The 25,985-nt window shown below is 40.4% G+C and overlaps 1 protein-coding gene across 11 annotated transcripts in view; it reads left to right on the top strand.

The window, feature by feature from the left end:
- plecb (plectin b) overlaps positions 1–25,985 on the top strand; it is a 130,856-nt gene that overhangs the window by 29,299 nt on the left and 75,572 nt on the right. For 2 of the 11 annotated variants that reach the window (XM_044209211.1, XM_044209209.1), the window contains exon 1: positions 6,005–6,065. The exons of 7 other annotated variants lie outside the window; for them this stretch is intronic. In XM_044209211.1, coding sequence (XP_044065146.1) covers positions 6,020–6,065 — 46 coding nt within the window. In that variant the 5' untranslated portion in view covers positions 6,005–6,019. Of the gene's footprint in view, positions 1–6,004; positions 6,066–16,600; positions 16,641–25,985 lie in introns of those variants that run through there. 2 more of the 11 variants (XM_044209212.1, XM_044209210.1) reach the window with 1 other exon arrangement.

Raw genomic sequence — 25,985 nt, 5'->3', positions numbered from 1 at the left:
TTCAATGTGAGCCGAAACAACCATCAACATGACAATATAGTACTCGAGCTGTGGATTCCCTGACTTGTGTTGAAAACCTTCCAAAATCAGATATGACTTCTCTGCCTCTCACATCCGATCTGATTGAGAGGCCTTGATCTGTTGTATTCAGTCCATTGGCTTAAGTATTTTATCACTGGCTAACACAGAGACTGTCTCTCTTGGTGGCAAGGCTGGTCTGCTGCTGACTGCTGCCCATGGCTCTAAGCCGGTACATTGGGCCAGAGATTTGAGTGGCTGGGTGACCTCAGACAGAAGGAATGTTTTGTCTGGATGTTCACAGCAGGGCTACCAGTCTGATGTAGACAGAGCAGAGAGGCTGAGAGCCAGCGGGACTATGAAACACTCCTAGGTGAAGAGTATCAAAAAGAAGGGTTAGTATAGTAGTTTTGTGCAGAGCAATAATAACTTACAGAGAAAGAAACAGACAAAATGGTACCATTGGAAATGTTGCATTGCTAGTTCCAAACCTTTCAGCAAGACATCTTTTTTCCAGTTTGTATCTCTTCACTCAGTTTCTCCAGCTTTTGTTTCCAAGAAACACCAGGCATGCAAGCAGTTGTTTACACAGATCAGCTGTGAATTTTCAACAGGGTAGCAAACAAGGCTAGTTAGCTCGATACTATGGTAGCTACTAGTATTTATGTTTCAGCCATATATATCACTTATACCTGTACTTGAAAAAAAAACTCTTTGAAGCTTGTTTCATAAAGGAAAAATCCAGCTGCTATCGCTAACTCTTTAACACAGAAACAGCCAGCTCCATTTATCTGGGTGAAATGGAGGAGTGAGGCGAAGATTAAAGAAGAGGAGAAAAAATGAGTATAAACCAGAGAAGTGCGGATGTTATTGCTACATGGCACAGAATGGCCGGTCTACGTGATAGGGTTTGATTTGGTTTTTGATAATTCTCAATGACCAATGTATGAGATTTCTGACTATTGCCAGTGGCTGTCTGGCCTTTACTCTGCGACTAGATCAAAGAGTCATCCCCGATTAGATTTTCTACACAACGCCGCGAGGCCCCACACTGAAGGTTTCAGCTGCTCAGTGACAAGGAACAGCCATGATTTTTAAAAGAAGTAATATCTTTTTCTGGTGCATTCAACTGCATCTCATGGTCTTCATCAACAGTTGGAGTTTGCTCAGACAACTACATTCGCTGTTTCTCAACAAAAGGCATTGCAGAGCTGATATTTTTTTTGAAAGAATATGAAGCCTTCATCCATGTTTGTTTGCTAGCGGTCTTCTTCTTCTTCATTGCCTTTGTTGGCACATTACATTACTTGGCACGTTACCGCCACCAACTGTGGATCAGTGATAGCGTGAAACCATCAGCAGGACTATTGTATACATCACATCACCAGCCTCCAGGCGCACGTGTGTGTGTGCACGAGATACTAACAAAACGGGCGCACGCCACAGTGTACCTTTTTAAGTATGGAACCTCGGCCAAATGATAACAGGTGGTCGTGTAGCTGCTTTTTTCTTTCCTGTTAGTTTTCACGTTACGGTAAATTGTTGATTGTGTGCCTGGTATTTGTCTTTAAACATTTTTTTTTTTTGAAAAAATAGCACATACTGTCAAATAACCACACGCACACACACACACACACACTTAGCTCTATTTCTCGAACACTCCTGAAAACGGTAAGAAAGTGAAGGACAGGCAGGATTCTAACAGGATAAGTAATCTAGCCGGCTTTGACTGTTAGTAAAAGGTTGAAGGAAGATTCCCATAGCAAATAGACCTCAGCAATTTACAGGCTGCCCGGCTGCTAATAAACTCTTGTTTAGATTGGCAGGATCCTGCTATAAGTTTGCACTGGACTTGCAAACTGCACAGAAGCAAATAACTCCAGCTCAGCCTGGGCTAGCGTAACAAAAACCCTGCTCCTCATAACTCTCATTCCTCCCAAGACCCACTTGTGAAACGCTGCTTGCGGCTGAAAGATTCCCTGTATCCCTGAGCAGCTGAAGAGTTAGTGTTTGACGTTGTAAGGTGTGTTTGTTGCAGTATGTAACCAAATGACCATCTGCAGGCCTGAGGTTGCACAAGCCAAATGTCAAGCACTTGGTAAGCGTGAAATAGGGATTTAAGAAAGATATGTTATATAGCAAACCATATGTCGCCATGTTAGAATTAGGTAGTTTAGTGTTAGCTGCAACCAGATGTTCCTTTAGACAATGACAATATTTCTCAAAATCTTCTTCAGGCCTTTGAAACATTATGTAATAAATCTGCAACACACACAGGCAATCTGGAGAAACATGACTAAAATCTGCAACCAAACCTCCCTCTGGCTCTACATCAGACACAGCTTACTTACAGGTTTTTATTGCATCCAGCAATTAAGTCCCACTATTAGATTTCCATTCTTCCCTCTAACCAAGGAATTTACTCCTGCGTTTAAGAGGCATTATCTGTGATTGATTATCCAGCTGCAGGCAATGTATTAATGCGTATGGTGATGTAAAATCTGCTACGGCACAACAGAATCAGTTAATTACTTAACAAATAAACATGAGTCATGTCGGCAAATAAAGCACACAAACGCATCTTTCTTGTTTCCTTAGAGTAATTTTCCCCTTTCAGGTGACTCAGTGCTTCCTGGGATTTGTATTCTGACTAAAGCACACACAGCTTTTGAATGTGGGAGCATCACATGGAGGTGTAGATGTTTGTCACACACCTGTGTTCACTGATTATCAGAAATAACTGCTGTTTTTGATATATTTAAAAAAATATATATTTCTATGCAGTGTCAATTGGGAATAGTTTTAGTGTTTTGACAAAAATCATATGATGTATGATCACTTTTCGTCACATTTAGGCATTTAATTAATGTTAACACATAGCTAAAATGTAAAGCTGTTCCTTTAGCGAACGTCTGGGTGAAGATTTAAGTGGTTTACAGCCCACTCATGCTTACTGATAGCAACATGAAAGATAGCTGTCTGAAAGTAATGTTAGCTTTCCATCCACATTCCTCGATAATGTTACAATAACTTTAGCTTAAATCAGCTAAATGTCAGTGTGTTGTCCTGCCTGTTTTTGTGGTTTGTCTCAGCTGTTTTGTTGCATTTCTTGTCTAATTTTCAGTGGGATTGTGGATGAATTTAGTTCCTAACTCTGTTACTTCTTTCTTCTAAGCACCAGTAAAGTCAGCTATACACTACTGGCAGACGTAGGTTATGTTAGGTCCAGCTGGTAAGCAGCTAAATCAATTTCTGAGGAAGTAATAATTATGGGTGGCTTTTTTAGCAGTCAGGAGCATACAATGTGTGATTCTGCAGACACATGCAGGTAGTTGAGTAAGACTGCATTAAAACACTAATTAGTTCATGTGTCCATTTGTCTGTCACATGATCATTTAGTTTTTATTCATTGATCATAATTGTAAGAATTTCATCATAGTTGTAGTTTTCATAGGTTTTACTTACTCTTAGTATTGTATTTGTTGTTGAAAAAGTGTCGCCAATTAATATTCTTTGCATAGTTTTTGTTGATGGAATTAACAGTGTTTCTACATAATGCATGATTGTTTGTTGCGTCGTCTGGCCGTCCTTAATGGAACACGTCACAGTGACAAGAGTCAGGCGTGGAAAGAGAGAGACGGGCAAAGGTCCAGAGGGCTACTGAGGTCGGCCAAAGCAAGAAGTAAAACACTTAAACACACACAAAACACACAGCTGGGTCCATCTGTAAGTCTGCAGGCTTGTGTGTGTGTGTGTGTCATTCTGTTGTATAAGTCTGATATAAAAACAAATTCTCAAAAAGTACTCAGAGACGGCTGCCACAACCACTTCCACAAGCCGTGCACTTCAAAACACACTCTAAAACAAACACACACACACACACACACACACACACACACACACACACGATTGAATTCTCCTTGACTGTGCAGAACAGCTAGACTTCCATTTTCCTTGCTGCCAAAAATGTGTCAGTCATTTCCTCCAGACGTCCTTTATTATGTACAAGAGGCCGTGCGAGAGCTGAATCAAATAATAGCTCTGCAAGAAGGCCGCCTGCTGTCTGAGCCGAGACGGAGGCTAACCGATTATTGGAGCATGGACTGGTTTGCCATCGTTTATTTTGTTAGATTTTGATTTGGTACATACTAATCCACTTCCTGCGGCTTTGACCACAGTCTGTGCTGCTGGGTACAAGCAGGGCTTCCTTGGTGATGATGGGGCTTGATCAGTGGTGCTCAGTGTCGATGCTTACAATGTAAGTCAGCCAGCCAGTCAGTACAACATTGACTGAGGTTAGTTTTGGATTTGTCAGGCACAGATTGTTTGTTGACAGAGCCAAGTTTGTCTCTAATTGGAGTTCCATGCTCACATTAAAAAGCTTTTCAGCAGATTTTAGGAAATAATTAATGCTTTCAGTACATTTGGGGTCTAGTAACCGCAGCAGATTTGTGATTTGGCCAACAAGCCAGAGATAAAATGATTTTGTCCCAGGGATTCTCATGAGGAGATTTCTTCTGATGTGGTTCTACATTTTTTTTTTTTAATTGAGCACAACAAATTGGCAGACTACTACAAAAAATAACAGCAGGTATGAACAACATCACTTTTTGTTGTGACTATATTCCCTATGACTGATTCAAGTAGTGTTAGGGGTTCCTTAAGTTAAGGAAGCACTGCATTCTATAATACATTGTTAGTATACCTGCAGATATGAAATTGTACAGCCAGTTGTCATTCCCCTTCCTGCGGTCCAGGATTGTATCACAATAGACAAACAACAGCAGTGTTTACATGGTTAAGGTACTTTAGGATTTTTATTAGCTCTTTATTGAACGAGCATGTCTGAAATGCCTGCGGAGGTAACCGTTATATTGAAGCTGCTGCTCCTGCTGATGCTTGTTTCCACAGTTGTATTTGAAGATTTGTTTTCCCATTTCCCATTTTTCTACAAATCCCATGGCTTCAATAGCTAGTAAAAAAATGGTTTGAGGTCCCCTGCTGAGGTGGGTGTGCACTTTGGGACACAATGAAAAGTATAACTCTTACCCTGATGTTACCCAAGACTTGTAAGCTTTTACTTTGCAACGGATTTCTCATGCAAACCACTGTTGAATATCTGTTTTACTGTGCTTATATCAGTTGCTGTCACAGAAAAACCCTTGTTGCTAATAGTAATGTGGTAAGATGCTCACAACTGGCAAATGTGTAATTAGCGCTAAGCTAGTTTGATTAGGAATTAGAGAGAGAGAGTTGTTATATCTCCCCATATGTTTGTGGTCGGTCTGTGTAAGCAGCAGGCTCATCCTGGGAATTACTGCAGGGATCTGGGTGTGGCGCTGGGATTCTGTTTCCCTGCATGAACACACACACAGACACACTTTTTTTTTTCTACGTCTTTTGCTCAACAAATTAACAGAACTTGCTTCCACCCTCTGCTTCCTATTTATCTGTATCCTCTACAGTCTCCTTCCTAATGAGTGGAGTGATTGATAGGTAATCTACTCTATATCCCGATTGGTTTGTGGCAAAGCAGGTAGCTGTTTGACTTAGTGATTTGCTGGGTTTGCGGTGCAGTGACTGACTGAAAAGCCAGTTTTAGGAGAATGAGGACATGGAGGACGAAGGGGGAGGAAGAAGGGGGGGAGGTCAAGGGAGGAGCTTCGCACTGTGCAGATGCCTGTACACACAACATGTTTGTGTGTGTGTGTGTGTGTGTGTGTGTGTGTGTGTGTGAGAGAGAGAATGTAAGTGAGTGTGTGTGCACATGGTGTATCACAGGAACCAAAACAGAGTGGCGTCCCGGTCAGCAGACAGGAGGAAAGTGACCAAAGAGAGGCAGAAAAGGCTAAAACATCAGACACAGGATTTCACTTAGACAAGGCATCAATTCTGTCATCACTACAGCTAAACAGGGAGGAGGCTAAACAATTGAAGCTTCAGCATCAACATTTACATCATTCATTATCATCGTTCTTCACAAGGAGGCCAAAAAGTGACCATGGACAAACCCAGGTCTATCCAAAATGAGATCACTTCTCTTAAAGGTATTTCCATATTCTGAGTTTGATTTTCAGAATCAATGATTTGGGTGCTTGACTGTGCGTAGTGTGGGAATGACACGGACAGCAAAGAATGAAGGGGACATTTTATTGTGTTGTTGTGTCTCTATAGAAAGGCAGACAGGGAGGGGTGTCCGACACAGGCATTGTTTGAAAACCAGCGGAAGCTCAGAACATCCCCCAGCTCAGACGCTTTTAACTCAGCTTTCACAATTTATATTTCAAACTTAAAAACAAAATTTCGGTGGATAGCAACTGAGGATAAAAGTAGAGAATGAGCTCCTCTTGCCTGTGTTAGACTGGTGTGCTTGATTTCATTCTAGTACCGTTTGTGCTGAAAAGTGCGACTGTAACCCAGCCCATGTAAACAGACAAATACTGAAGGAGTAAAGCATGCTGGCATTTGAGTGACGTGCCATACACTCAGACCTCACAACGAGCAAATTTGAACATCATCTCACCTGAAATTAGGAGTGAAATGGTGCATGCACTGAATGGCCATCACTCATCTGTATCTCTGTACCCCCGTGTGTGTTAAAGGCAAGGAGGGATGTAGCACATTTGTTTTGATTATCACACATAACAGCGAATGGAAGGAATGACTGACAAAGATGTTTGCACTTTTTGTCAGCTAACATGTTTTTTTTGTTTGTTTTTGCATCATTTGTCCACATTTGTATTTTATTCTTTTTTTCATCACTCTGCACGTTCCTATAGTTACGTCTTTTCAACATGTGACCTGTCAGGTTTTACCTCTCAGAACAAGTTATGCGCACGTGTTGCACAACAGGAGAATGCTGAGAAATAGATATCTACTATAACTGTGAATGGCCTTTGCTTTGTTACACTGATGATGATGAGGTCGGTGATGACCAAAAAGATAAGATAGAGTTGATAACTAAGGCAGTTGAGGTGTGAGTTGAGGTTCATAGGTGTAATCTGTATGAGCTGATAGTCTTATTGCTTGGCAGCCTTTAAACAAGCAGTCGTATGTGCATACATACCGTGATTACATAAGCAGGCAAACAGCAGACAAATAGGCAAAGCAATTCAAGTCATGTTTATTTGTGCAGAACAGTATACAATGTATCGAAGCGCTTTACCAACTTTGCGGCAACAGTTCGCAAGTCAGTCCAAGTTCCCTATGAAGACATGAAAACATTTCTCAAAACCCCTTAGCATCTAAGGCAAAAGATCCAGAATCGAACCTCAGGAGAGGCAGTGTAAACTGAAATGTTGCCTTCTTGGATAGCCGGTTGTGCAGTAGGAGCTGTGGGTGGAAAAAGGCAAATGACAAAAGATGCACAACAATGTGTAGCGTTCAGAAGAAATACAAGATGCAACAATCCATCAATAGGATTATGACCTAAGCCCAAAATTAGAGTAATAAATTCATGACAAGACTTCCAAATTGAGTCTTAAAATAGGTTCAGCACAAGATGAAATGTGATCTGATGATGCCGTCATGCCACTCCCCAGCTCCAAGGGGCGGGGTGGTGGTGATGGTGGTGGCTGTCAGGGTGAAATAATGGTGGAGGATGAAGGTGGTCATATTGAGCTCCTGTTGTTAAAGGAATGCCCTGCTGACTTAACACACATACCCCAGCCATCACCCACCCACTTGTTTTTCTTAGGAAGTGTGCTCAAGCATGATTTTGATATGAATTAATTCATTACCCGACACTAGAAGAAGCCAGACAGTATTCATGATGAACACGTCAGAGATGATTGCATTAAGCAAGCTTCTCGGGTCTCCGGTTCATCAGCATCCCAGAATAAATCTTTATGTAATTACAGCTGTGTCAGTGTCTGACACTTTGGTTCTTTCTATTGACGGTGTGTGTGAGTCTTCACACAGTCACACTAATAGGAAACTATTTATTGGATCTAGCCACGGTGCAAAAGTTGGTCCTATGAGTGACTTATGTAGAGAGCACCTCAGTGTTTGATGCTTATACATCAGATCTTTTAATCTGCAGCGTCAAGATACTGGGACCATAGTGTGCCATCGCAGGCCTCTTCATGTGTAGTATCATTAGATAATGCACAGAGGCGAGTGCAGACAGAGGGTATGATTCCAGGAAGCTGCCAAATGCAGTGTGTGTTATTAATGTGATCTCTCTCTCTCTGTGTGTCTCTGCCTCTCTGTGTGTCGTCCTCGGATCGATTTCAGTCTCAGTTGCACTTCCTGAATGGAGATCTGCAGCCATATAAAATCCCTGTGGCCTTTTCCCTGTTTAACCTCATGAGAGATATCCACAGACGGCTACATTATGCATTAGGATGGGAGCTACAGCATCCTGCGGTCACCCTGCACCCAGTCTATGGCAGATATAGTTTAACAGCAGGCTTAAGAAGAGGGGAGGAAAAATTCATCTGTATTAATTTCCGTTCAGTGTCATGGTTGTGGAGTTGATGTATTATTTGTTTCTGAAAGGGTCTGATCTTGTAAGCATAGGTGATGAATTGAATTCCATAAAGGTCAAGGTGAACTGAGATCACTGAGTATTTAGATCACAGTGGCCAGAAGAAGAACTGTGATGATCTTCCCTCTTTTCCTTCTTTTAGTTTATTATGTAGGTGGCACTCTTTACTACACTTACTATACTTTACTACACTGCTTTCTATTCAGTAATGAGACACCTACACCTGCTACATCACATAGTGAGGTGAAACAGTTACTGTGGGGAATATATTTAAAGCACGATACGGCCAGATCAGGTACGATACATCCGTTGCAGTGGCGATATCAATAGGCAAAATCTGATAAATCATAACCAACGCTGTAAGTATCCATGGCAACACTGCTGTTGCCCCAAGGCTTCAAGTAGAAATCCACCATTAGTGATAACAAATCACTAATGCTGCTGCAAGAGGTTTGCAATGGAACACCTTATGTTTTCCAGAGTACCAAACACCATGCATTAAATAAGCAAATGTTAAAACTATTAACAAATCAGTATAATAATAATAATAATAATAATAATAATAATAATAATAATAATAATATCTATTGATGATAATAAAACTTTATTTATACAGCACATTTCATACAAAAAGATGCGATCACTGTTTTACTTAGCAGTTGGAGACAGAAAATGCAAACACAGACATTTATTTAAATGAAACTGTTACAGAATATTTAATTATTTTAATAAACAAGAAACAAAAATTATACCCACTATGCTCAATGTGTGACAAACAGCAACATATAGTTCAATGATGAATAACAGCCATTGTTACCGAGCAGGAGTAAAGTCATGGTTAAAAACCTAAATTCAGCATATTTACAGCCCATTAGTCCTTTGAGAAGTGAGGAACAGGGTGAGGCCCTTACATGCGTGCAGCCTCCTCTCCACTATCGTCTGAAGGAAGTAACTTTTATTATGCAGGAAATGTTCTTAGGATTAGAAATGTGTTTGCATTGCATTCCAGCATGTTTGGGGGAAAAAAATGTGGATATTAAGTCAGACTTCTATTTGAATATTTGTATATCAGCCTGCTGAAACACTGCAAAGTAAGCTCATGGCATTTGTTCTGAGATAAAATATTTACTTTACTATGCTCCTGCCTTAAGTGACTGACAAAAAATTATATTATACTGAAAATAGTATTATCTTTACACTATCCGTCATCAAGTTTGCTCTTTGAGTCCCTACGCTCAGTCACGTACACAGCACACACACGCATGCACATGTCATTCAGCATACTTCATAGCGTTCACACACTAATCAGAGTCAGAGGGAATTCCCTGACCTGTTTGTAGGTATTCTGGGAGTTACTACGCACACAGACCCCTGCCTCCCTTCCTGTCTCCTTTCCCCTGTTTTTGTGCCACAGCCAAAGAATTTCAGCCACTGACCCTCCTGACAGACTGTATCCCCATTTCCGACATATAGAGCACACTTTCGTAGACTTTGTTTCCTTCTGTCATACTTTACAATACCTCTGTTTCCTGACCAGAACAATTTGTGGCAAAGGTGGTATTCTGTACTGTTTGTCATGTCTGATCTGAGGTAAGGTAAACAGAGGCTAGGTACAGTAGGTAGCCCAGGACTTTGGGCAAGTAGGCTCCCATAGTGTCATAGTGTGATGAGTAAGAATCATTGGGAAGTTTTCCAGCCTTCCTCTGGTTGTTTACCTCAGACCTCTGAGAGATAACTTTGTTCTTCTGGATTTGTCATATCATCCTGACATTGCTACATATGTTTCTCTGGATTTCATGCCCCCCTTTTAAACCACACAAGAAAAGATGTATGAAATTTGGTTGGGAACGCAGTACACAAGGTGGTCTTTTAGGATAGGATTCTCCCATAATCACATGTTGTGGTGTCAGCGTTTACAGGTCTGTGTGAACTCCCTTTGAAGTTTCTGTCTGTGCTGCCGTCATGGTGCATTCATGTGAACGATGAGCAGGTTCAGTAACAAACTGGCTGCTCACATTATCGCCAGTTTGCTGATTACAGAGAACACTGTTTGCATTCAGGACAGTTTCAGGCCTGTGTTTGTTGTCAGACATGAGGAGGCGCCACAGCATGGGGTAATGATGAATGCATACTCATTTGACAACAGAGTGAGAGGTAGTACGTCCTCTGTGCACTGTGGCACTTTACAGTGGTGTGACCTGTGTGTGTGTGTGTGTGTGTGTGTGTGTGTGTAAGGGAGGCAGGCAGGCAGAGAGAGAGATGTGTGCAATGTTTGTGTCAATGTCTGATGTGCACACAACTTCCTGTGTATCTGTGTGTTTGTGTGCATGTTTGTCTTGTGAATGTTGAGAATTATGCCCTTAGAATTTCTAACCCTGTAGTGTTATTTTCCATCTAGTCCTCACTAGGCCCTGGTCCTGATTCTTGCATCATGAGACACTAAGTAACACCTTTAGGTTGAGATCCCATAGGCTAGGATTGCAGCTGATAATGTTTTTACCATCTTTCACGTTATTTTTTTACATGATCGAATAATTTTTAGTCTGTCAAATGTGAGACATATTGACAATGTCTCTCTGTAGGTACTAAAGCTCAAAGTGATGTCTTCAAATTCAGCTGACTTTGTCTGATCAACAGTCAAAGTGTCTACAACCATGCTAGCAGCTCTGTGAGGCTGTACGTAGGCACAGTGGTGCTTTGAGCTAAATGTAAACATCAGCATGCTAACATGTTGATGTAAAGAAGGTATTATGTTTACTATGTTCACTACCTTAGTTCAGCGTGTTAGCATTCCAGCATTTGCTAATTAGCACTACACACAAAGTACAGCTGAGGCTGATGGGAGTGTCATTGTCATGTCAAGTATTTCATCCTAAACCCAAGCATTGGACAAATTAAAAGTTGGACCTGATGATGGCACAAAAGAAGAAGTTAAGGGTCACCAATCACCAAAGTTATTACTCTTTGTCCTGAGGGGGACATGAATGTCTGAACCAAATTTCATGGCAATCCACTAAATAGTTGTTGAGATCTTTCAGTCTGGACCAAAGTGGTGGATGGACAGACCGACCGACTGACCGACATTGCCATCCTTAGAGCCATGCCACAAGCATGGCTAAAAATTATTATTAATTTATAAGATTAAATTATTTTCTATCCAACAACTAATAGATTTAGTAATATATCAGACTACATGCAAAGGTATTGCTAAGCTTTCAAAACTGAGGCCGCATTTTGGGGAAGAATTTTCCTCTTTAAAGTCTTTTACTCTTACACCTTATTGTGTGTCTCATATAGTTATACAGTTAGATTTGGTGGGAAAGGCTCTGCTCTTAGAGGGAGCTCTCAGAACATCTGAGGAGCAACAAGGATCCTGCAGGTGGAACTAATCTAAATGGCCATGCTGTACACCTGTATGAATAGGATTTGGACATTACTAGTCAGCTGGTAGTCAAGCAGCTATTGAAACAATAATAAGGCAGCTGATGCTAATCAGTTAATGCATGCATGACTTCAGTGTTCTGCCTGGACTAAAACAGAGCAGTGCCGTCCTCCCGTTTTGTGCTGTACAGCAATCTACTAAATCTGAACGGTAACACATCGGTAACACAGGGTAGACGACTAGATGTAGATGCTATTATTGGATCCATGTCTCACGTCTTGGATCTTGCTGTTAGAACTGAAGAAACAGAGAGCACAAAGAAAGGAAGGAAACGTTGCAAGAGGCTTTTGCAGCTGCTTTAATGGAGACTGTTGATATGACATCAAATGTGTTACTTACCCAGTCACTGATGTGCTGTTGTGAAGTCATGCTCCTTTGCAGTGGTGAAGAAAGACTCAGAACTTTTACTACAATACCACTTTGTAGAAATACTCTATTGCAAGGAAAAGTTCTGCATTCAAAATTTTACTTGAGTAAAAGTGCCAAATTGTTAGCATCGAAAGATACTTAAAGTACCAAAAGTAAAAGTATTGTTGCAGCTGGAAAAAGTGGGGCTGATTTGAAGTACTTATATACTGCCGGGTAGTTTAATCTATAATACAGAAAAATGTATTTGTTGATTATATTTTGTATTAATAATCTGAATCTGCAAAGTAACTAGGAGCTTTAAAATAAATGTAGTGGAGTAAAAAGTAAAAAGTTTCCATCCGAATTGTAGACGAGTTGAAATACAAAGTAGCATAAAATGGAAATACTCAAGTAAAGTGCATGTACTTCAAAGTACAGTACTTGAATAAATACACTTAGTTCCTTTCCCCTTTTATTAAGACTCTGATGCCACACAGTAATTTATTTGTTTAAACACTTTCACCACTGCTCATTTGTGTTGAAATGGATATATTTGCTTGTTCAGTATTACAGTAGCCTGGATAAAATCAGTGTAATCCAACTTGGCTGCAGTTCTAAAGGAAGACATGATGTTTCTCTGGCCACAAACATTTAGTCTTTGATCAGAGACAGCCAGCTGCCAAAATGCCAAAAAAGGCAACAAACTGACAAAAGCTGTGTGTCAGAGGAATGGAACGAGACTAAATTAAAGCTTGGATGAGAATAAGATACGAATTTGGGATGACTGTTCAATATTTTCTACAGTTTGGCCAAGATATACTGCTTTTGGATGTTGAACTTAAAGGAATGATCGGCAGCAGGCCCCTTAAACCTGCAGCGTGAAGGCAAGTCATGATACAGGTCGGGTGTGTGTTTTCCTCCGATATGCATCCATGCCAGTGTTTGATTTTCCCACGGTTGGCTGTTAGCAGAGACTGAGGACTAAACAGCAGCTTCTTAAACTACATGTTAGTTCATACAGGAAGTGACTCAACTCTGTTTATTCATTTGAATTTCTTTATCAAAAACCGCAGGATCAACAAATGACTCAAAGTATGATCGGCACCATTTCTGACCACAAGCAAGTGACTCATACTGCACACTGATTGGCAGCTCCCTACAATTTAATTCACTGATTATCAAATCTAAGAATGCACAGTTGAATGTCCTCGTGAGTACTCATCGAGCAGTTAAGACAGCTTGCGAGTGAACTAATGTTACATATTTTGTCAAACCGGTAATGGAGGCCAGAATAACATCAGAGACTAACACCAACTGGGAAAGACCATAGACATTTGTTGTGTGTTCTGTCACATTCAGATGAAGCAGTTTCCATGCCTTCTTTCATTTACAACAAAGCTGCTGAGCTGCTGGCATACCTCAGCATCTTAAAGAAAAATTCCACCAGTACATTTTCTTTTCCTGCATTGCTGTAATAGCAACAATGCAGAGTTACTTTGACAACAGTCTGACTGAGAAGGAAAAAAATGGAGTGCTCGCTTTATATGTAAATTTTGAGGACTTGTGCTCCTGGCTGGGACCACCCTCAATGATTTCAAGAGGCTAAATATGAAGGCAACAAATAGAGTCCGTTCCTCCTTTTTGTGTTGCAATGATTCAAAAAGGCATCCATTCATCATCAGAGTATGATGTAGTTATAGGAGTTAGGAGGAGGAATAACTGTGTAAAAGTATCCAGCAGTGAATGTATAATAGGCAGGGTACATTTCTAACTATTCTAGCTTGCTTTAGCTCTTGAGTGTTCCACAGAAGTGTTATTACCTTTTAAGCTGATTTGGCAAACAGTTGTCTCTTTACACATCCAACAGACATAGAACAACATTAGCATTCATTTGAAGCTGTATTTCTGGCCACCTGATAAATGTTAGCCCAATATTCACTCTGAGCCCACCAAACACTAAAAACAAGTTACAGTAATGCACATGAGCAGAAGGACTGAGGTTTTAACCCCCCTGTTCTGCTGCCAAAGAGAAGGAATTCATCTCTGTTCTCTTTTGCTCTTAGAGTTTAACAGAGAGTTTGACCTAGTAGATATTTACAAATCTTCAAACATTCAGAACATGCACAGGAGTGAAGTCTGATTATTATCATACTGTGGAGGTCAGTTGGCTTCTGTGAGGTCTGTTCTGTGTGGTCTATTTTAGAAGATAGGGCAGGATAATGGATTGTGCGACTTGTTATTGTTGACTTGTGGAATAGCTCTTCCATCCTTTCCTCCTATTTTCCCTTTTAATCAACCACATGGGATTTATATCAAATTCCTCGGCTGTTTATTATGTGTCAGACTTTCTCTAGCATGTTACAGCTGTGGTACAACAGCACTGTGTCCTGAATCTCTTCTACCAAGCAGTATACAGTAGACTCTGACTGATTTGTATTGCATGCAAAACTTACACATTGTTATTCTCACTGCTGTAACGTGGCACATCAGCACTGTTTGCCACAAGCTCTCACATCTGGTTTCACACCGTTGTCCACAATCCCTTAAGCAATTTGTACACAATTCAGGACATTCCTGTGACAGTTATCCCTGCACCCCTGCTAGGAAATGCATCATGGGTAGTTTCCCCTCTCTGTTGTTGAGCTATATTTGGTGATAGTGAGACCCAGGGGAAAGACCTTAAAGTATTCGGCTGATCCACAGCTCCACTTCTGTGATTTCACTTAGTGTCTCCCTCCTCATCGTCAACAGTCGTGCCTGCACTGTTCACTTCCTCATATTGACTGCTTTTGCTCAAGAGGTGAAAGCTGTGCGTGTGTCTGTGTGTCGAGCTTGCAGCTTTGGGTCCTGAGTGGGTGATGCCATTAGAGTAGGTGGTGTGGATAATTGTTTTTATGAATTATGGTTACAAGCACAGAATACAGATACAATTAAATAAAAAATAAAAAAACACTATATATACATGATTGGCTGTTAAAGCATCAGAGATGATGGCTTTTTATGCTGCAGCTGTGCTGCACTGTTGGTTTCCCTCAAGGAACACGACTCAGCGCTCAACAAATGAACTTTTGGCTTTCAGAGGAGGATTAGTGGGCTGATCAGACTCAGAAGCCTTACGAACAAAGAAAGGCTTCATCCTTTTAGGACTAAACTTTGAAGTCTAATTAATGTAGAACTATTGCTTAAATAGCTATTATTTGAATAGAGAGGGAAAATTAGATACCTCACCTCATTGATATCCACAAAAACCTGCCATTCATCATCTTTAATAAAGTGAGCAAAAAGCCATGGAAGTCACTTGTGACTGAAGCTCTATCCTTGGGCTTCCTTCACAGTTCTCTCCCTTGGGTCCACTTGATATCTCCAGGTTTGGTTAATGTGTGTGGTGCTATGCTGCAATTTAAGAATAAGTGTTAATCATTAACCCTGTGCACAGAACACATTCAGTTAAATACGTTCACGTACACTGTAACTACAGCTGCTATTTACACTACATGCAGGATATAATTCATTGTGCATGTTGGGCTTTTAGTGGCTGTAAGGCATGCATATATGCTCGTTCCTCTTTGGCTTCAGAAGTGTTGGCACGAAGCCATGTCACTGAGACAACATTATGTGGCACTGGTCCAGTGAATTGAAATTCTGCAGCCCCCTGTCTCTGTGTAATCTGTAAAGAGACAACACACTGTTGTCTCTTTGATGAGAAAAGACTTCTGTCTCTATCTGATGTTTTTTATCTGCATGTCTGCAGAGCAAGAGACTTTTGACACGCTATCACGAAACATTAGATGTTGAAAATGTCTTTTGTTCCACACAAAGCTGTATGGAAATCTTACATTTAGCCTCATGAATACCCTAATGTGTAATAACTGTAATTATTGAAATAAACATGCCATCTGTTATTCCAGCAGGAGCCCGGAGTGCTTGTGCCAGATTTTATCCTTTCACTAATGTTCTTTGTTCCCTTTCAACTTTACACCCTTGTTTGCCCTCGTTGCTGCTCTGAAATTTTAGCTCTTTTTCAAACACTTCAGCGCTGTACACACACACACACACATACACAAACAGAGGTATTACTATGGAGGGCGGCTCTGACCTGTGAAGGAGTGGGGGGGGGGGACTCCCATTCTGTTGATCTTCACAGCGTGACGTGTTTGAAAGAGAGAGCAGAGAAAGAACATAGATAGTGAGAGAAAGTCAAAGATCCGGCGTGACACACCTTGATCAAAAAGGAGAAAGGGAGTTAGTTTGAAGAAAAGCTGTTTAGGGAAAGTCGCTGCAGTAACTCTTGAAGTTTTGCTTTACTGTAAATGTTCAGCATGGAGTCCTTCTACTCGAGCAAAGGTAAGCCACGCTGCTGTATGTACTGTTAGTGAACAGAACTGCAGCTGAAAGGAGAGAAAGCAGGCAGGTAAAGAAGCCAGGAGGTAAAGCGATACAGGTGGAGAGCAGACGGAGAAAGAATTTCTGGGCTGTGGGTGGGACTGCACATGGGTCAGACTATAAAGCAGCAGCAAACACAAATCAGGTGTCTGTCTGAATCTATGTTTACCTGTAGGGTTGGACTATATGACGATATACAGTGCACTGTGAGATGATGGAAATTTGTCAATTGTCAGATTTTGCTATACCAGTGAAGGGACACTATCCCTGAAGTGTTTCTGGTTGTATTGAAGCAGGTAGTGTTGCAAATCAATGAGCTGGACTGCTTTAGTTGAATTTCAACATAAAATGACACAAACTGGGATAGATTTTATACAGATACAGGAATTAAAATACATTGCATATTTGCATGTGCATTGTGCATGTGATAGAGAATATCTGGGAAGACCATTTCATCATTTGTAGTCACTTTTAATGTGCATTAACTGGTGTTTATTCTATCAGATGGGGATTTATATGGTTGCAAATGTAACTTTGTTGGAATACAAGGAGTATGATAAGTTAGCATACATTATAAGTTGAGAGTATATTGGAATTTTATACTGTTACAGTAGATCATCCAGCAGCTATGTTCTACCTAGTGTAACAGTTAAACAGTGAAAAATGAGAATTATTTTGAAATTTTAGTATAGTTAGTGCTGAAACAGTTAATTCATTATCATCAATACTATTCCAAAATATGTGCTGGTTCAAGCTTCTGATTTGCTGCTTTTCTCTGTTTTATATCATTTAGAAATGGAATACCTTGGGGTTTTAGACTGTTGGTCAGACAAAACAAGAAATTTGACAAAATTATCTTGGGCTCTGAGAGCTAGTTATGGGCATTTTTCACTATTTCCTTGACATTTTGTAGACTAGAGAATGCATCGATTAATAAAACAATAATCTATAGATTTTTGATAATGAAAATAATTGTTGGTTGCAGCCCTAAATATAACTGAATTCACCAAAAACTGTGACCAGTAAATGACGTGTATATGTAGCTTAGCACCATGTTTGGTAGTAACATGGGTACCAGTCAATCAAAAACAATGAAGAAAGCCCTGATATAAAGAATCACATCAGAAGCGGCTAATGCAGTTCTGCTAAACTGCACTGAAACATAGACATGCATTTAAAGTACTGTAGAGTAGAATGGCTCAGGGTCACTAGGTAATGAAATAAGAGATGCATGGAAATACACAATTGTACAGGGGAATAGCAGTAATCTTGCTTCCAAGTGTCTTCTATAATGAAGGCTGTGAGGCTGAAACCAGTTGGCATTTTGAACCAGTATACCTTTTGTCCACAGTTTTTCTGTGTTTGTCACTGGATCAGTATTTCATCCATATTTTGTAGCCTATTTGCTTTTCTTGTCTGTGCTTGCAGGGAACACAGGACAACATGCTGTAATGGTTGTGTATACCATAGTATAGGGGACTACAGGTTTCATGTCCTCATACCAATCCTCAAAACATGATATTTTCCTAGAATTGTCAGGGGTTTGTTTGTTTTATTCTTCTCGAGAAGAGGTGACATTTTACAGGAACCAAACAGTAATGAACAAAACTCACAGCAATAATCTCCTTTTATGTTTATACATATTTTATCATTCTGCCACAGACTGAAAGCAGAAATTGTAACTGCCATTTAATGAAAGCTTTTACATGTATAGTTGTAACCACCAGTTGTCCACAAAGGTCCCTTTTTAAGGTGTATGAACACTCAACACACTTTTTCACACATGAATGCATTGTTATTTTCACATACCGAGTTTCTGAAACTTTAGCCAGCATATATAGTTATCTGTTGAAATGTTGAGGCTAATTTGCACAGCTTACAGCTTTGATAAAAACAATCACATACAGTATGATGCACAATTCTAGGCTTTATGCAAAGGCTATGAATACATACGTTCAGCACTTGTCAGGTATTGTTAGACACTGATGATACTGATGTGCTTGCATGGGGAACACTAGACAGACTGATTGTACTGGGGCCATGTAGGTTTAGGGGTGCCACTGCCTCACATGGGGTGTTGGGGTATTACAGCAGTGTAAAGTGTATAGTATTGCTTGGCTGAGAAAAATCCTTTGTTGGACATTATGTGATGTGCTTTTAGTTTTTTGCGGTTGGTAGTATGAGCCACCCTGGCTGAACAGACAAAAATAAGAGCACCAACAAGTACAGAAAATATCTGTAAAAATCATCCACAAAATGTCATAGTACTTTACTCATTGTTTGACTGATTACTGGTCTTCTTTAAGTACAGTGCCGAAACAGCACAGACATAACCACTTGTAAATGTTGCACTAACACTTGTTATTTCTGTGTACTGGCAGAGAAGGTTCAGCATTAACCTCTGATCTCATAATGTTGCATCAAAGATGGATTAAACCTTTTGAGGTGTAACTCTGTAGTGAATGGATGCTGACTGTGGCCGTTTAGTCCTACAGAGATTACTGTCTTGTCTAGTGGCTCTCTAATTTGCCAGTTTATGTCCCTGTTTCAGCAGCCTGGGCAGTATATCACCCTCTGTGTGCTCTGCTGAATGTGATGTGTCCGTGCTGCTGACTCTCAGCCCAGGGCCCACAGAGAAGGGATTTTTCTCTCACTCAACCGAGGGAAAAGTTTGCAGCACGATTCAAAGACCTCCCACAGAGTGAGAAGAAGTGGAGTACTGTGTGTTTCTGAGTGTTTGGCTCGGGGAGGTGTGTCTGTCTGGCAGTGACCAGTGTTCCCAACACTACAGCAGAACGGAGAGAAAAAGCCAAGGGCAGATTTCTGAGGCTGTATTCACTGGTGGAAATGTGTGTTAGGTTGTTGTTGGACAGGGAGTGCAGTCTCCACCCTTAGTGGGGGACCAGAGTCTATTGCAGTGGTACCAAAACAGGAGCTATGGACCCCCAAGGGTCCCCATTGCTGCATCGTCTCACTATAATTGAGTAAAAATGACAAACTGATTAATCTGTTCATTTCTTTCACTCTGGCCTCTAATATAAGAGAAAAAGAAATGATACTTTAAGTGTCCACTTAAAGTATCATTTCTTTTTCTTTTTTTTATACAGCTTGGGTCATCAGGGTTATTTTTTCCTGATTATGTCATCAGGATTATCTTGAGTTAGGCTTGGAACTTCAAACAAATATTTATGTGAGTTATGAATTTAGGGCATTGAGTTTGAAGGGAAGAATTAACACTCAAGGGAAGATCTATTGACAGAAACCCCATTCACACATGCCGTCTTTCCCTGATGTGTTCAGGAACATTTGCTCCATTCACACATGACCCGTGTGAATGGGAACAGAGATCGATATTCAGGGAAATCTGTACCTCCGATTTCCCTCCTCAAGATGTAGTAACATTTCAGGGAAAATGCCTGTATGGCTGTGTTGTGAATGAAAGCAGTAACATTGCAGGGACAAGCACGCAAAGGGCTACGTCCGTCTGACGAAAGATGCTGTCATGTGGAGCGAGCGAACCAATCACGAGACTCTGCTGATGACGTATTTGAATCCGCGACTTGTTTGTGGTTGCCTTCCTTGCCAATGCTTTCGTGGGTGATTTGATAAACAAGCACTACAAGTTCTTTTGTTTGCAACGAAGCTCCGTTTTTCAAGAATGTCTGGAAACCGGACAGATTCAGAAATAAGGGAGCTCCTGTCAGTCACAAGTCATAGAGGGTGAAATTAACGAGACGTCTTCCAGTTTCGCCGCCTCCGTGTACACGTACATCCGGCCTTCCCGCATCTTCTTCTTCTGTTGAGTTTTATGGCGGTTGGCATCCATAAGTGTTGCATTATCGCCATCTGCTGGACTGTCCCTGTTTTACCGACGTTGCAGTTGCATTTACTTTTGGTTTTACCTCTAAATAAAGTGCTTTGGATAATCTGGCTAAACTGTTGGTTTGTTCACAACCTCTATGATCATCTGACTGCTCATTTTTGGCCTTGTCAGATTTTGTAGTAGAGATACCCCCATAATGAAAATAAGACCCACGATGTACAATTATTCTATAAATTCAGCAACACAAAAATGTACGTGTTTTAATCACTGGGATGGAAGTTTGCTACTTTGGGTCCATGGGTTGATGTAGACTGATTTGGGGAGAAGTAGTCAGTCTTTGAATTTCTAAATGTACTGCTTAGTGCAAGCGTCCTTCAGCAGTTCCAGGTTTACTCTTCTTTCACAGAAAAGTGGCCTCAGAATAAAATATGTTCATTTCTATGAATGATAGTCATTTTCCCTTTGACGCTAGCTTCCATTCCATGAAAAATATATGACTATGAGACAGTCTTTCTCTTACTAAAATAGTGCTTTCCTGGGCCATGATGTTGTCCTTGATACACATATTTTTAATATGTCACTATCCGGCAGCAGACTGTCCATCCAGGAAATGTGACCATGGGATGTTCCAGAGAGAGTCTGACTGCTCTTTCAGGATGCTCCCTCTCACATCCTGTTGTTCTGTGTTTGAGTTCACAAGCTGAAAACATGTGATTCTGTCAGCAGTTCTTATCACATGTCAGTTATCATTAGAGCGACACAAGGCAACTTTGTACTTTGCTGCAACAAATGGCAGACAAGCATTCATTTGGAGATGATAAAAGGCATTGTTAGTGTCCAGCTTTCTCCTGGTTGACGCCTTCCTCACTGCTGTTTGTTTCTCTTCACTTTGATTTGTCACTTCCTGCGCACCAGTTTCAACACTGCTTGACAGAATTGAATGTCATCATATACCATGCATCTATAATTGCCATATTAATAGGAATGGGACTAGATGATAAGTCAATTAATGGATTAGTTGATCGACAGAAAATTTATTCACAGCTATTCTGACTATTAATTGTTTAAGTCAGTTTTTTTTTAAATCAGAAATGCCAAAAATAAGTTGTTCCAGCTTCTCCAATGTGAATATCTGGTGGTTTCCTAGTCTTCTGTGATGATAAATTGAATATTTTTTGGATTTGTTGGTTGAACAAGTAATCTGAAGATATCACCTTGGGCTCTGGCAGATTTTCACCATCTTCTGACATTCTTTAGACCAAATGAATCGATAAATCGAGACAATAATTGGCTGTTTGACTGATAATGAAAATAAATGTTAGTTGCAGCCCTACACTTCATCATCTTCAACTGAAAAATATGTTGTATTTTCACAAAAAATGGGTCTATTGTAGTTTTAAATATCTATATTCATCCCCTATCCTATTCCTTTTGTTGTTGTTTTTTCTCCTATTGATCATATAGTATGTCTGCAATAAAGCAGCAAGGTAGTTGGATTCTGTTTATCTGGTTTATAGTGTTCAATGTGGGACAAAAGTAATGCAAATCCATAAAAGCTTAAAAATCTGCCCACTAAAAGGTTATTATCCTTACCATAACCTAATAATTCATATTATGTAAAATATTTACCATAAATATTCACCATAAACACTTAAGCAGTGACAGTCAGCTGTTGAAAACCATACCAAAAGTTAGACAGGTCCCTTTTTAGAGTGGGATATTTCCCGGATCACCAATGTCATAAGGTGATGATTTAACACAGTATGGGTTACACATAAGAAACATAAGCAGGCCTGATGGTTGGGAGCCAGTATTCATGTGTAAGTCACATACAGAGGAAACTGGTGCTTGTGTGGTATGTCCCGCACAGTAGCGATGTGGGTGGTAAGTGTTGGGGGCAGAGTGGAATGACCCCGGTGTAATGGACAGCTGTAAAGTTTGAGCCTTTTCATCTGAAATAGTCGCCTCAGTGAGGAGGTTTGGAACATTTTTAAGCTAACAGTTTTAGTCTATTTTTCTGGAACTTTAACATCAAACCTTGTTTACTGTGTTGAACTTGTTATTTTCTTATTGAGCATTGTTAAAAATGTGTATCTTGTTGATGTTATAATGAAAAGCAAAGATAGCAACTTCTAATAGATTTTTTTTAGATACCATATACCAGATCAGGTGGTGAATATTCAGGACCAATGCTCCCTTTACAAATGTAGATAGCCTGTGTTTGATAAATTATTACACTGACCAAATAATTATGATGTCTTACAAGTTATCAGTCACTGTTTCAGTTAGTTTACATTTTATATGAATCATTTTATAATACCATAAATGGACGACTTGGTGGCAAGGAATTTGAAACAGTTTAGAATATGGTGAGTGATACCCCTCCCAGTAGCAATTCTTAGTAATTTGTTATTATGCTTAGCAACACCAAACCTGCTTTTGTTCTTTTTGTCCAGTAGATGGTGATATTAGCCAGTTAACTTGAGTTTACCTGCTGGACATGTTATTCATGTCCAGTGATATTTCTTGCTAAATCCTCCATGCAGCAGGATTTACAAGGTCAAGGTCTCCTCTTTCTTTTGTGCAAAAAATCCCTTTAGCGGAGATAAACTTAACCTGAAGGTTCAGGCGTGATAATGTATTTGTAGCTCAACTCTTTGTCGGACAGCTATTAAAACCCGAGTGTTCCAGCATGTGGAGAAAAATGCACCCATTTGACTGAAGTGTCAGAGGCCATAGTCGTCCTTGCCATGCTCTGCTAGTGCAACACAAGACCAGTTTCTGCTGATTACAGTTTAACTGATGTGTCTATAAGAGATGTAGTGGAGCGTATTCATTAACTTTATATTTTACCCACTGTTATGAGTGTTATATAATGTAGCTTATATTTGTATTTACCACAGCTCTGACTATACTAATAATTTGTCTCTGTCTGTTTTTCAGGTGAGTGCCACTTCTCCTGTCGTCTCACTGTTGTCGGAGGATGATCCCGAACATCTGAACCAATAAGTACTCTGGTTAATGGTTTTGTTTATAAAGCCTTTTATGTCTTACGGGGTTAGTAGAGAAATAGATGGATGGTCCTTGATTGTCACAACTGTGCTGATTAACTCGCAGTAAATGTTTGAGCTTGAAAGCAAATCTGTCACAGAGCTCAAGTGTCGCATTTGTCTTAATGACATGGTTACATTACTAGTTCAGCGATAGATATTCTGTATTACGCACTCAACACGCTTAAAGCCTTCCTTGAAGTGAGTGTATATCTTGAAAGAGTCACTGTTCTCAGGAGTCGGAAGGGTTGGGTTAAGGCCTGCCCTTACAGGCCATCATTTTCCTGAATTTTTCTGGAATGTTTTACTCCCAGTATGATAGACCAGAGGAGGGGCTGTACCGCCTGGGTTTAGCCTGGGCCCCTTAACAGAGCAGGTCACTTCACTGTTTTGCTTTAAGTGTAGTACCAACTCAAAGTGTGTCATGGAAAGGATGACCAGTGGCTGGCCCATTTAGTGAATGTATGAAAGTATCACTATGCTTTCTTACAGTGTTTAAGGAGTCATTGGGGCTCCTTACCCACTGTAAGGGTGGGGTCATAAAACACACTGCTAGTTCAGTTACTGTGGATTTTACTCATAAAACAAAAATGCCAAGAACTTGTGTGTGTGGTCGGCCAGTGTCAATACAGTAACAAACTTGTCTTCCCACACATCTGAACTTCTTACTGGAGGTGTTTTATACAAGGGGTGACCGTGTGATAGTACAGATATCTCTCTGCGTGAGCTCCAGTGCACACTGGTTCACATTTCATCACCTGAGGGTGAGTAATACGCTTGCTGGAACCTGGTCACACCCCACATGGGTGCTCTGGCGGCGTTACAAAGAGAGGTAGATCATTAAAGGCGATCCAACTGGTTTGCTTTTCCCTTCAAAGGACATGCCGCTATTAAACTCATTTGATACTCCATTATGTCTAATCCCCCTGCAGTACTCGTGCTTCAGGGAAACATTCACTGGCAAGCTTCAGTTTTACCACAAGAGTGTACTGTTCATACAATATTCAGTATATATGTGCAAGCAACTCAACTTTTATCAGCACATTCATTCATGGATTCATTACAGTAAACTCTCAAGGCTCATTGTGTGGTTTTGTTTCTAAGAGTGTACCATGAGAGGTTGCAAAAACACAAGGCAATTCTCAGAGTCGTCAGGGGAGTAACCTGATAGGTAGCTGGCTGTACTTACTCTGCAGTATTGTCCCCACATGGGCCACATGCTCTCAAGAACATACTCTGGCTGTTACTTCTGTGGGCTTTCACATAGGAGTTCTTTTTGGCCTTTTTTTGTGCCAGTAGTGGTAAATGACTCCACTGTATTGTTCAGTATTGGAGCGGCTGCTGTTCACTGGTTTTTATTAAAGTTTGGAAAGGGACGCTGCCCATTGTTTGGACTGTTATTCTCTCTTTAAGATGGAAGTTTTAGTTGTAAAAGTCACAGTAGAGAACAGGATGTGGAGCCAATCCAGCCATGTTGATAAGAACAAAGAAAGAGGAAGGCAAAATGCCATCTCCTGCACCAGTGAGGACACTTGAATTGTGGGTGGGGTTGTGTCCTGGCCCATGAATAGCCTGTATTAAATAATATTCGCTGATTATTATAGATTTATAACAAGCTAAGTTAAATAGAAACTGGTGGTGTGGCTTAGTGTGGGTGTTTATTATTGCTTCCAGTGTATTGTACTTTCAATGTGCACCTTAACAGTTAACACATGATATATTATTAATCCAGCAGCAGTGTAGCTCTGGGTGTGGTGTATTATTTCTCTTCATCTCTTTCCAGTCGCACAGACAATGCTGTGTGAAAAAAACAATAACCCTATGGGCATAATTAGAACTAAATATAAGGGAATAATGCAAAGTAATGAATTCTCGTATCTCACTCCACCCACTGAGTGAAGCTCTGTACCTGCATAATAAATGATCTCTTGTTGTTATTGTGATTGAGTCACAAGCACAGACTCGGTATAATGCCGTCTAAGTTATTTTTGTGACATGGGTGCCAGGCTGTGAGTTGTATTTTTTTCATCACATCGTTGCCTGAAACGACACGTTGGGTACATTTTGTAGTGTTTTTTTTCTTCCTCAGTAATTATACTCTACTGCTGAGGGGCTGTGATTCAGACAACCAGAGCATTCCTGAAGTTTGAGTACACAACTATAAGAAAGAGCAAAGAAAAAAACTTGTACAGGGAATGTGTTCATCACTTATCAAATGCTATTTCTGCAGATGGATTGTTGGTCACATTCATTTCTCTCTCCAAACCCTCTGTGGAGGCTGTCTGGATCTGACTGACTTCATACCTGTCTGTTATGCTGCTGGGGCGGTTCGCTGTTCTCGCCTCCCAGCGCTGGAATGACAGGATTTCAGGAAGTGAAAGCTTGCATTTCTGCATTAGATAAAAAACACTTCAAACTCCATAAGGGTGCTTT

The sequence above is a fragment of the Siniperca chuatsi genome, linkage group LG9 (genome assembly GCF_020085105.1).
Source record: "Siniperca chuatsi isolate FFG_IHB_CAS linkage group LG9, ASM2008510v1, whole genome shotgun sequence".
Taxonomy (NCBI): domain Eukaryota; kingdom Metazoa; phylum Chordata; class Actinopteri; order Centrarchiformes; family Sinipercidae; genus Siniperca; species Siniperca chuatsi.
This window is presented reverse-complemented; position numbering and strand designations above follow the sequence as displayed.